Here is a 13012-nt window from a genome sequence, read left to right on the forward strand (position 1 = left end):
TCTGAGATCCTGAGAGCTCTGGAGCAGGTTTTCATCAAGGATCTCTCTGTACTTTGCTCCGTTCATCTTTGCCTCGATCCTGACTAGTCGCCCAGTCCCTGCTGCTGAAAAACATCCCCACAGCATGATTCTGCCACCACAATGCTTCACCGTAGGGATGGTGTCAGGTTTCCTCCAGAAGTGACACTTGGCGTTCAGGCCAGAGTTTCATCAGACCAGAGAATCTTGAAATAATAGCCTTGAAATACTAGGCTAATAATAGTATAGCATATATAATTCATTTTCATTCCTTCTTAGGCTAGATGTCTGGCTCCTGAGTTATTTAGAGTGTTCTTGGTCACCTCCCTCACCAAGGCCGTTCTCCACCGATTGCTCAGTTTGGTTGTGCGGCCAGCTCTAGGAAGAGTCTTGGTGGTTCCAAACTTCTTCCATTTAAGAATGATGGAGGCCACTGTGTTCTTGGAGAACTTCAGTGCTGCAGAAATATTTTGGTACCTTTCCCCAGATCTGTGCCTCGACACAATCCTGTCTCGGAGCTCTACAGACAATTCCTTCAACCTCATGGCTTGGTTTTTGCTCTGACATGCACTGTCAACTGTGGGACCTTATATAGACAGGTGTGTGACTTTCCAAATCATGTCCAATGAATTGAATTTACCACAGGTGGACTCCAAGTTGTAGAAACATCTCAAGCATGATCAATGGAAACAGGATGCACCTGAGCTCGATTTCGAGACTCATAGCAAAGGGTCTGAATACTTGTGTAAATAAGGTATTTCTGCTTTTTATGTTTAATACATTTGCAAAAATGTCAAAAACATTTCACTTTGTCTATATGGGTATTGTGTGAAAATTGCTGAGGATTTATTTTTATCCATTTTAGAATAAGGCTGTAACGTAACAAAGTGGAAAAAGTCAAGGGGTCTGAATACTTTACAAAGGCATTGTAGGCTGTGACAACCTTAGACTTCAATAAAAATGAAACAAAAATTAGGCCTTTTGAATTCACTTTAAGAAACATGAGTTTGGCCAGAGTCTGTGCCTTCAGGTTCATGTGATGGTGCCTGGAGAGCAGGCCAGCAGTGGAAAGTACCCTCTCCACACTTGCAAAGCCACTATGGATGCTAAATCACACTTCGGGCCACTCTTGCCATGCTGGGCAGGGATGCAGAGTTGTTTTGTTTTTTTTGTAGGCCGAAACGGTTTTTAGGCAAAATAGCCCTATCAAAACAGAATTCTCCTTGAAAGAGGTAATATGTCAGGCCTATTGGTCCAAAATCAATGATAGTCTATAGACAATGGATAATAGAATGAAAATGAATTCAACTTTTAAAATATCCAATTTTTTTGTTTAGAAATACTTTGCTACATACTTTACTTTCTGTTCGCATGTGCACGTAGTAAGTGCACCATCCTTTCGGTATATCTTTTCAGATTCCACAATAATTCTTTATTTATGGACACTACATCACCACACTCCCTCTCTTGCTCTTTTGACCTCCAACTTTGTATGTCACCTTGATGTTGCACCTGAGTATTTTATCAGTTTCTTTATGAAAATATGTAGTGAACTCATGACAGTAGCTAAAGAAAGGGGCTATAGCAGCACACCAGTAGCCTACAAATGCTTGCTGGGCCAGGCATGTCCTGAGCTTGTGAAGTGAAATGAGCGCTGCTGGAGAGCTACTGGAGCGGGCGAGAAGGCTTACGCTCCAGCCTTTTTGGAATCTCTCTTCGCTCCAGACAAATTGGGCACGCTCCGCTCCTTGCTCCACCCCAGCTCCCCTCGCATACTCTGAGCCAGACTAAGTCCTTTCTAAAATAAATGTATTAAAAACAGGTAAGGATGCCAACCAGTTCTCACTATCGCATCCTATCTTTAATAAACATCTCAAACTGTTTCCCAACATGTTGTCATCCACACTGACGAAAGCGGGTCTGTTAAAAAACATTTATTCTTGGATAACTTCCGTCGACTATTACAAATCTCAAATCCTTAATCAGGAGCAACAGCTCCTTGGGCTGTTTTATCTCGCAATGCAGAAAAAGCTTTCGATAGACTATTAGAATGGTCATGTTTCTGTTCTGTCTTGGAACATACAGTGCATTCAGAAAGCATTCCGACCCCTTGAATTTTCCCTCATTTTTTTATGTTACAGCCTTATTCTAAAATGGATTCAATTGTTCTCCCCCTCTCATGAGTCTGACAAAGTAAAACATTTTTTTTGTAAATATCACATTTACATAAGTATTCAGACCCTTTACTCTCAGTACTTTGTTTAAGCACCTTTGGCAGCGATTGCAGCGATCATATTCTTGCGTATGACACTACAAGCTTGGCACACCTATTTGGGGAGTTTCTCCCATTCTTCTCTGCAGATCCCCTCGAGCTCTGTCAGGTTGGATTGGGAGCGTCGCTGCACAGCTATTTTCAGGTCTCTCCAGAGATGTTTGATTGGGTTCAAGTCCGGGCTCTGGCTGGGCCACTCAAGGACAATCAGAGACTTGTCCTGAAGCCACTCCTGCATTGTCATTGCTCTGTGCTCAGGGTTGTTGTCCTGTTGGAAGGTGAAGCTTCACCTCAGTCTGAGGTCCTGAATGCTCTGGAGCAGGTTTTCATCAAGTATCTCTCTGTACTTTGTTCTGTTCATCTTTGCCTCGATCCTGACTAGTCGCCCAGTCCCTGCCACTGAAAAACATCCCCCACAGCATGATGCTGCCGCCACCATCCTTCACCGTAGGGATGGTGACAGGTTTCCTCCAGACGTGACACTTGGCATTCAGGCTAAAAGAGTTCAATCTTGGTTTCATCAGACCAACAGAAAAAGAGAACCTGCCCCGCCGTCCCCTAGTCTCGCAAACAAACCAATTCGAGCGAGGGCGGCCTGAGCATGCGCCAAGACATACATGACAACAAACGTATCTTTTAATTCATTGGGGCATGTCTCAAACCCAAACCCGGCTTGTTAGCTTTAGTTGTTTTTGTTCGCTTTAGACATTTTACTTAGTAGCATGAATCGTTCCTGTTCACACAGAGGTGAAGAGCAGAATAATTGAAGGAATGAATCAGAGCCTCACGCATATCACTTGTGGAAGGCGGGGCTTCCAGCGTGGTGCGTATTTCTTTGTTCTTGTCAGGCGTGATTGTAGATCCTTCAACCGAAGGCGTGATTTCCCATAGTATGTTGTACCGAAGTTGACTGACTGAAAGCGAACCAGCATATCAGGGACATATTGATAGAATACATTTTGTGCACTTTTCACTCTGTAGTAGATATCTGCTAAAACAACACCTGCCATTATTGTGTATATGTGCACCGTGGCAGAATTAACAATATTATTGATTTGGCCGCGCACTTGGAGGATAGGCTTATTTGAGCTTATGGAGTCTGCAATAAAGATCTGCAGTGTAGTTTGATATTGCCTTCATTATTTCCTGCCTGATAAGTGTTAAATGCAGATTATTACTTTGTCTCGCTGTACTTTCATGTGGTCAACTTTTATTCGCAACTGCTGTGTTACCACAGTTTCTGTGTTGGTGTTGCCTCTTCCACGAAACGGGGATGTACTATCTGAAGCCCAATGAAAAATTATCATCTTTGTTTTTGTTTCCAAAATGTTTTAAAACGTGTGCCCCAATGAACGCAACCCTGGAGACCTTTTGTTCTTCCAATCAGAGCTTGGAATGATTTGGTACTGTCAGTGACAGGGGCCCGCCTGACTTCAGAGCAAGGTCGCACAGCTCCAGAACTGGAGTGCCCCAGAAGCAGCAAAGTTCCCCTCAGTTCAGACACAATTGTTTTACCCTCCTTAGAATTTATGCTTCCGAAAAAAGATTGCAGTCAGAATGCAGTATAACTGCAGTACACTGCGTCCAAAATACTTTGTTTTCTGCAATTATTGCGTCCAAATTATTGCAATTATTCTGCAATTATTGCGTCCAAAATACCACAGTCGACTGCCATATTTGAAATCAAATTTCCACCCTTTCAATTTGCTTGTTGCCATGTGAATTGTCTCGGGCTTTTCGTTGCGCCGTTTTACTATTCAGAAGACATATTGACCAAGTGAAGGGCTCGCAAACATTTGATGGCGTCCAGATCAATACATAAGGCAAAACCAGTGGCTGTTTGACAGCAGCCATATGTTAATTAAGCCCATTTGAAAGCTTATTTTAGTTGGCTTGACAAAAAAACTCTGGGTTAATTGCTTTATTTCTCTGATTTGTTCTTTACTCACGCTTTATCACTTGAGACGATTGCACTGTATTATGGCGACATATGTGGCGATGATGTCCTGAACGGGTCAATCTTGCCAGATGTAGCGTTTTAAAGATGATGCCGGTGGTGGAATCGCAGGCGTGCCCCGATGGCAAGCTCCTAATGTTGATGCCCTGTGACAGGGGAGAGTGGTGCCACACATGGGAGCATGCACATGTTTACACTGCAGTCTCGTGTGTAAGCAGCTAATTACTGTAGGAGCATAAAGTCGTGGCCTGAAACCTGGCCTAGATATGAGATTCATCATCCTCTGTCCTTTTACCACCAACCAATCGGTGATACATAGACATGGTCCATTTGTTGTGATGATCTTGGTCCTTTCTAAACAGCATTCATGTCTTCCATCAGTCTTCCACCACCTTGGTTTCTCATTGTTTTTATGCACACATTGCATTGTGACGGAGGCATGGAGAGTCGATAGTTGCAAGTTTTTTGGGTGACTCTGTACAGTGCATGTCAAGACTAGTAGGCAAATGCCCTCACTCATTTTACGAGGCTTTTGGGTTTGTAAATGGTTAACAGGCTCCAACATCTTAGAATAAACAAATCAACATAAATGGCTTGGAGCACAAACACATCAGGCCCTAATTCGGAGAGTTTTTAAAATCCTTGCAGTTCATCCCGTGCCAAGAGCTCATGTGTCCCAGCCATCACGTGTTGCCCATCATACACACAAGCACGCACATACACACAGTCCAAGTCAAATTAGGCCTATCAGGAAAAAGTTCAGATTTGTTTTGTGGGAGAATACTTTACAGCTGATTGGAGGACTTTACATGTAGCCGTAGTCAAAGATTTAGAAGAATACAAACATCACTACAATTAGGAAACATAACAACTACAAATACCACAAGTCTGTGACTTTTTCACAACTCTGGTTAGATAGAGGTACTGTATTTTAGGGTAATACTGGACAAAATCGATAACTGGTAATGACTACTTTCCCTTAAACCGTCTAACTGGGGCAACGACGTATATTTCTGGGGAAATAGCTAATTCCCGGAAAGCACAGCACCACCCCATTACAGATGGTTTACCACCAATCCTGTGGAGCATTGAATTATGTGGCCTGCTGTGTCTCTGGCTGGGAGAATAGGCAATACACTCACTGTAGTGTTGGTATAGAATGCTTATGTTGAGAGATGAAAGCTACCTCTGAAAAGCAGCCCAGGACACTCTGCCTTTGGTCGACAGTCTCAATGTTAATTGACTCTGTGTTGTGAGGACAATGCAGCCTGGTGAGTGACAAGGATTTATTCATATTTATTGCAGGCCCAGTTAATGCTTTTTAGGCAGCCATAATTCATTTGACTACGTGTAATTATTTGTCAGTTGGCCTTCTCTGGAAATGGAAAGCATTTACAAAAAGAGAAACGTGTTGCTCTGAGCACAAGAAATCATTTTCTGCGGGAGTTCAGTCAAAATATTTAAACTCATAAAGTTAATTGGATTTTTTAGAATAGTGAAGTGGATCACGTTGAATGTTTCTGCAAAGAAAGCTTTATATTGTAACGTTGGTAAGTTGACGGCCAGTCACATCCTGTAGTAGTCCTACTGTCTGCAGCTGCCTGGCTTGGTCTGCTCTATGCCTGCTCTGTGCCTGCTCTGTTCATCCACTACAGGTCTACAGTACTGAGTAGAGTACAAGCACCCAGAGACAGCCAGTATCCTCTGGTCTATCAGCCCTAATCCACAGCCTTGACGAAGTGACAAGATTGATCGTCCTAAGGAGAGAAATCACCCCTCATGTAGGTTATTTATCATCTTGCTGAGGAGACTGTCTGCAGCCACATACATACACTATATATACAAAAGTATGTGGACACCCCTTCAAATTAGTGGATTTGGCTATTTCAGCCACATCCATTGCTGACAGGTGTATAAAACTGAGCACACTGCCATGCAATCTCCATAAACAAACATTGGTAGTAGAATGGCCTTACTGAAGAGCTCAGTGACTTTCAACATGGCACTGTCATAAGATGCCACCTTTCCAACAAGTCAGTTTTTTAAAATTTCTGCCCTGCTAGAGCTGCCCTGGTCAACTGTAAGTGCTGTTATTATGAAGTGGAAATGTTTAGGAGCAACAACGGCTCAACCGCAAGGTGGTAGGCCACACAAGCACACAGAATGGGACCGCTGAGTGCTGGAGCTCGTAGCGAGTAAAAATCATTGCAACACTCACTACCAAGTTCCAAACTGCCTCTGGAAGCAATGCCAGCACAATAACTGTTTGTTGGGAGCTTCATGAAATGCATGGCCGGCCAGCCGCACACAAGCCTATGATCGCAATGCCAAGCGTCGGCTGGAGTGTTGTAAAGCTACCTGCTCAAATGCATAGTGCCAACTGTCAAGTTTGAAGGAGGAGGAATAATGGTCTTGGGCTGTTTTTCATGGTTCGGGCCCCTGAGTTCCATTGAAGGGAAATATTAACGCTACAGCATACAATGACATTCTAGACGATTCTGTGCTTTCAACTTTGTGGCAACAGTTTGGGGAAGGCCCTTTCCTGTTTTAGCATGACATTGCCCCCGTGCACAAAGCGAGGTCCATACAGAAATGGTTTATCGAGATCAGTGTGGAAGAACTTGACTGGCCTGCACAGAGCCTGACCTCAACCCCATCTAACACCTTTGGGATGAATTGGAACGCAGACTGCGAGCCAGGCCTAATCACCCAACATCAGTGCTGAGATGTGAGTCCTCCATGGCTCCAACACACACAGAACCAGCCACTGCACTCTCACCTCAGTAGAGCAAACCAATTCATCTGTGGCATCATGTAGACGCAAGCATTGATGACTGAAGTATTTCAGACCACATTCATCCACCTCCGCATCCCCTTGAGCAATTTATGCTTAATGTTAATCCGTTAAAAGAAGACTTTCATCTTGACTTCTCCGACTTTCTGAAATCTATATTTTCTGTGTTTGTTTTGGGAGGGAGAGGCTCCATCTGGCCTGATTGGTCGACAGGCAGGAAATCAGAGGAGGCCCGTGTGATGGATCATGTCTTTAGTCAGGTGCTCTGTGTAGACCCACTCTCTCTCATCACTACCAATAGAACACATGTCAATGCAAGTGCTTCTGGGGACATTTGAACGCTTGACTATGTATTAATTGTTGCGGCTTGCAAACGAGAGTATTATGACGAGACGTTTTTGCTACTAGTTTTCCCAACAAAACACTCGTCTTGGATGGTCTTTTGTGCCAATAAAGCATTGGGGAAGCGAAGGCATCTCAATGTCAGTGCTAAAACTCCCTTGGTCTAGGTGTTATGGATACTGTTTATAATGAGCTAGAGCCTCCTTATTTTTTTGTTGTTGCTTGCAGCCCGTTAGCTCTCTTTGATGTCCTTAACATTTCTAGAAGTCGTTTTGATATTTTTGTACTCAACTTTTGAAAAATGTCATGAAGCAGTCTTGCAGTCGCACAACACCGTAGTGTAAAAAATGTCAACAGTATGAAAAGTAAATGTCAGTGTAAAGCTGAAGTTATTTATCATCAAACTTCAGATTAATTGATCAAGGAACATTTTTATTAGATGTCGATGGCAAACAGAATTTATGCCATGCTCTTAAGGACTCAAGCCTTCCTTTCAATGGCAGTCTGTTATGTATCGCTCAGATATCCAACTCACTCATGGTCTTCTTCCATACAATGGCCTGCGTAGGAAGAAAACCAACTGGAGCGAATTTGAGGCCGCAGTCAATTTTGTTTGCAATCAAAACATCCCAATCCCCACATCTCCATGTTGCGGAGGTGGGTAAGGAAGTGAAATGAAGGCTTCATCTGTTGATAAAGTTATCTGGACACCGTTAATCTCTCATTGCTCAAACTCGGGTCAGGTGGAACTCTAATGCAATGTCTCGAACACAGTTGAGCATGTTTTACGAGGAACACTCAGATTCCTTTTTACACCTAATATCTGCGATGGTAATCGCTCATATGAAATAATTAATCACGGCTCCTGTCCTCCCGGGAATATAGTATTATCTCAAACGAGGAAGTGGATCCAATTGATATTTGCGGACATTTTCTCGGCTGCCTATTTGGAGCAACTCTGAAGTGACACCTGGACCTCTTTGGCTGCATGATGAGGGCGGTTTTATCATCAGACGGAGCAACTCTTTTAAGCGGAGTTCACACAGGCCGTCAGAGAAAATCTAGACTCATCTCGTCAACTCTTTTGATTTTCTGTGTGAACAGGTTCCAGTGTTCTAAACTCTGAACACAACTGGCAAAATCTCAACCAGTCCATTTGAGATGAGTCTAGATTCTGTTTGAACTCTGCTTTAGAGAACGTGTCATTAAAGAAAGTGCCTTCTGTCTTTAAAATCTTCAGCCCATAATACATTTAAGATGCTGTAGGCCTATTTGTAAAGGATGTTGTAAAGGGACTCTTTAGGTGAGCCGTAATCAACGAACAAACCGTATCGGACATACTACTTTATTTTCAATGATTTGAATTGTGTATTTAAGCAAAAAGTAGTTGTGGTATGTGGCCAGTATAACACGGCTAAGGGCTGTTCTTATCCACGACGCAACGCGGACTGCCTGGATACAGCCATTAGCCGTGGTATATTGGCCATATACAACAGCCCCCCGAGGTGACTTATTGATATTATGAACTGGTTACCAACATACAGTGAGGGAAAAAGTATTTGATCCCCTGCTGATTTTGTACGTTTGCCCACTGACAAAGAAATGATCAGTCTATAATTTTAATGGTAGGTTTATTTGAACAGTGAGAGACAGAATAACAACACAAATATCCAGAAAAACGCATGCCAAAAATGTTATAAATTGATTTGCATTTTAATGAGGGAAATAAGTATCTCCTCATACCTGGGGTATCCTATTTGATATACCATGTCTTTCAGCCAATGGACTCAAACCACCCAGTTTATAATAGTGAATAAATAGGACTTTGGCACATTTATTCTCCTTTGCAACTGTAGTATTTTAAGTTAGGAGCTATCTGTGAATATGCCCCCCCTTCTGTGTATGTTTGTTCCGATTTGTGGGCGTGAAGGTGGCTCTGTGCTTGTGTTCCAGGGAGCCTTGCCGGCCGACCACCCTGCTGCCGGCTAACTGGTGCCTGGGCCGGGAGGATGAGGCCCCGGGGCTGGAGGCACTACCCCTCAGGCTGATGCAGCAGGACTGCACTTCCGTCAAGACCCTGCTGCTGCGCCTCCGGAGGACCCTGCAGGAGGTAGGCTGCAGTAGTACCACCTGTCACACCTTACACCAGGGGTATTCAAATCAGAGCCTGGATGTCTAGGGTACTGCTGGTTTTCTGTTCTACCTGATAATTAGTTGCACCCACTTGGTGTTCCAGCCAGGTTTAAATCAGTCTTTGATTAGAGGGGAAGAATGAAAATCAGCAGTGGAACTGGCTTCGAGGTCCAGATTTGAATTTACACTCCACTCACTGCAGTAAGCAAGCAAGCAAGCAAGGGAGGGGAGGGTGGAGGAATGGGGTAAACATGGCTTCTCCCCCTGCAAGTTAATTCATAACCACATAGTAGTCGATAGAAACGGTCATACCCATGGATTACAAAGGTCCAAGATAATGGCATTAGTAACTCAATCATCCATTTGATAGCAACACATGATGTAGCCTACATCAGAATGGTGGACGCCCCAGCAGCACAGCAGTCCCAATACCAACCAGTCTCTACCAGTATTCTGCTCTATCAGCTCTGAACATGGCATATTTAAACCTCAAAAACAAGTGCTGGAAGTAATTTACATTTGTTCATTTAAATAGCTGTGTGCTTTTGGCGTTGTCACACAGTGAAGCCTGGAGCTTGTTAAAGCCTCAGTCTGACGCCGTGCCCTCCGCAGCTTTTTAAATGCCTTTGTGTATTTAATGGGGGTTTTAATTCTGGGAATGGATAGTATCTGGAGTGGCTAGGGAAACGCAATCAAATTACATCCCACTATTATAAACGTGATTAGCTATTTGTGTAATGGCTAATTAACTGAGAAATCACACAGCAGACTCCATGGTGTTTGGTTAACATTTAATTCTTGGAATCCATTCTACAATAACCGTGGACCAGAACCAGTCCTACAGTACCAAGCGCGGCTGCTCTGGTAGAAAACAATGCCTTTAACAGTAGAAGCGTGATTATATTCCTTGGTGACAAGACATTAGGCCCTGCTGGCCAAGCTGTAATTCACAACATCCTATGTTGCTTTGAAGGTCAACTCCTCCTTGTAGCATCTGCCTGCTGCTGTGTTTAAACTGAGATCCAAGCCAACACAAAAAGATCACAATGCGAGTCGAATGATGCATTGTCTGATTCTCTGTTATTTGTTCATCTTTTTGCGTTTTCTCAAAAAGACCCATCAGCCAGATTTAAAATTAAGTCTACATTAACAATTAGAAGTTGTACAGGAGAAGGGCCAGAGAGGAGCACACAACAGAAGAACATGAATATTAAAGAGGAAATTGTTTGCCCTCTCTGCTGACTCCGTACTCTCATTAACTTGCAAATGCGCTGCCTTCCATCACGGTATGTAAACCGCTCAGTAACAAGAATAAGAATGACTTGTTTATTTACTTTGCATTTTATTTGCTTGACCTCGTGATATTGAGACCTGGCGGTTTTTCTTCTCTGCTCCCCCTCTGTGGTGTTTCATCCTCTCCACATCCAGAATAAAACGCTCTAATATTGGATAAAACACAGCGGTGCGGGGCATCTCTGCTCAGCCAAAATAATCTTATTGCATCGCATGCTTTTCAGAGGCTCCTAATACCTATGAAAGCCAAGTTTAAAGGGGTTAAAAGCCTTTAGTTATTTGAAGCATTACATTTCCTAATTTGAATATGATGATTAAATACTCTATCGAAGTGGGCTGAGGGCCATGTTATTAATTTATCATCTCTGGTCACTGAGCTCTGGCACCTCAAATAAGGAGGAAAGCCATTACTATGAATGCTTTCAGGCAGTGCCATGCCGAAATCGAACCTTATTTAATTGTTCCGACATTTCCACGCAAGCCTGTAGAAAAATGTTGACCTTAAACCTGCATGTGGGATACACATTGATGAAAGTTGACACAATCGGGCCGGACTAGTCTGACTTCATTGCACCTTTAAGTGTACGTAGGACTGCTTCTCTGAAAGGGGACATCCAAACACATAATATACGAAGATTATTACCCGGTTTGGACATTCTATGTATTGAGGTATGTTACCAGATAAGTGTCCAACTGAACCTACATGTGACAGAATAGTCACTGTACAATAGTCTTGATGTCACTGTAAATGGCAAGAAGACAACAAATTTAAAGTTATTTTAAGAGCTCATGTTTCAACTACCCATTGCTGTATATTTAGTCACATTCCTATCTCTTGTGACATATTTTATCCTCTCACCTCAAAATAATATGGTAACATTTCGAAATTGTGATTGTAAAAGTTTTTTAATGTGTTCATGTTATTGACGTTTTTTTTCAGTTTCTAAATGTCACCACCTCTCTCCCTCCTCAGAGCACTGACACAAGTCCTGCAAGCAGCCTCCATTCTCTCCCCATCAGCCCCTGTAGTGAGAAGTCACTGCCCCTAAAGGTAACTGTTTTTACAGCTAACAACTCACTTTTGCAAGGCTCAACCACAACCGGTACCTATCTATGCCATGCTGTATAATGTACCTTTTTAAAGCTTTTTCAAGCCTCGACACATTTAGAAGTGTTTTCTACCACCTGCAGAGTTCTTTAAAAGTGATTTGTTTGTGAGTTAGATCTTCTTTCATGCCTGCTTTCTTTCAGCATGCCCAGGAACATTTTCCAGTCCTTCTGCTTCTTAAAGTGCCACAGAAACTTGATGGGGCTGAGTCTTTCTCAGTGGAATTTGATCTCAATGAGATGATCTCATTAATCCCTTTGGGAAAGTCTTGGGGTGGCAGGGGAGGTTTATCAAATGGGCTTTTGTCAGGGTTTCTGAGGAAAGGGGATTTAGTTTGGTGGCGGGGCGGCAGAGGTTTTGTTGCGCTTTTGGGGCGGAGAGCACAGGAGTGGAAATTAGGTCTGTGTGTGTGTATCTCTCTCTGTGTGTGTGTGTGTCCTCCTTACTGACCTACATGGAACTATGGCACCAGCAGGAGCAGTAACACTGCACAGGCAGAGGGGTGTGACGCTCTGGTCCGTTCCTACCTTCGTATGGAGAGGGAGGGGGAGGGAGCTGAGAATAGGAGCCCATGCATCTGACGTTGTGTTGGATGACAGGGGAGACGGATGGGTCTCGTCCTGACGTTCCAGAAAAATCAGAGTTTAAAAATAAAGCCCCGCAAACCCACCTGAGACGAAACTGTGTCACTCCTTGTCCTACTTTGAGTAAAAACTTCCTTTAGGGAACATTTGTTATCCCTGCCTTTTTATAATTAGCGCCCTCGGAAAGCGGCTCCCGTGGAGAACACAGCTTTTTTTCCACCACTCCTCCTCGGGTGGAGGTGATCTCATTGAAATGCCAAGCTCATCAATTGCCTGATGTGTTCCGCATAACCTTTTCCCCAAACACTACACTTTTTAATGTTGTCTCTGTACAAACAGGTGCCAGGACAGGCAGCACTTTCTCACAGTCTGTCCAGAGGCCAGATGAGCCTGCAGATAAACCTGAACTTTTAGAAAACTTTGGCAGCCTGCCTGTCTCCTTGAGATGCTCCTAAGGGGTGTGTGTGTGTGTGTGTGTGTGTGTGTGTGTGCGCCAAATGCTGTTTCTTGT

At 43.4% G+C, this 13012-nt stretch overlaps 1 protein-coding gene across 2 annotated transcripts in view; it reads left to right on the forward strand.

The window, feature by feature from the left end:
* The window catches only part of LOC115199725 (serine-rich coiled-coil domain-containing protein 1), a 114902-nt gene that overhangs the window by 27353 nt on the left and 74537 nt on the right, over positions 1–13012 (forward strand). For both annotated transcript variants that reach the window (XM_029762101.1, XM_029762102.1), the window contains 2 exons: positions 9337–9493; positions 11783–11860. In XM_029762101.1, the coding sequence (XP_029617961.1) occupies positions 9337–9493; positions 11783–11860 (235 nt within the window). The remainder of the gene's footprint in view (positions 1–9336; positions 9494–11782; positions 11861–13012) is intronic.

The sequence above is a fragment of the Salmo trutta genome, chromosome 9 (assembly GCF_901001165.1).
Source record: "Salmo trutta chromosome 9, fSalTru1.1, whole genome shotgun sequence".
In the NCBI taxonomy this organism is placed as follows: domain Eukaryota; kingdom Metazoa; phylum Chordata; class Actinopteri; order Salmoniformes; family Salmonidae; genus Salmo; species Salmo trutta.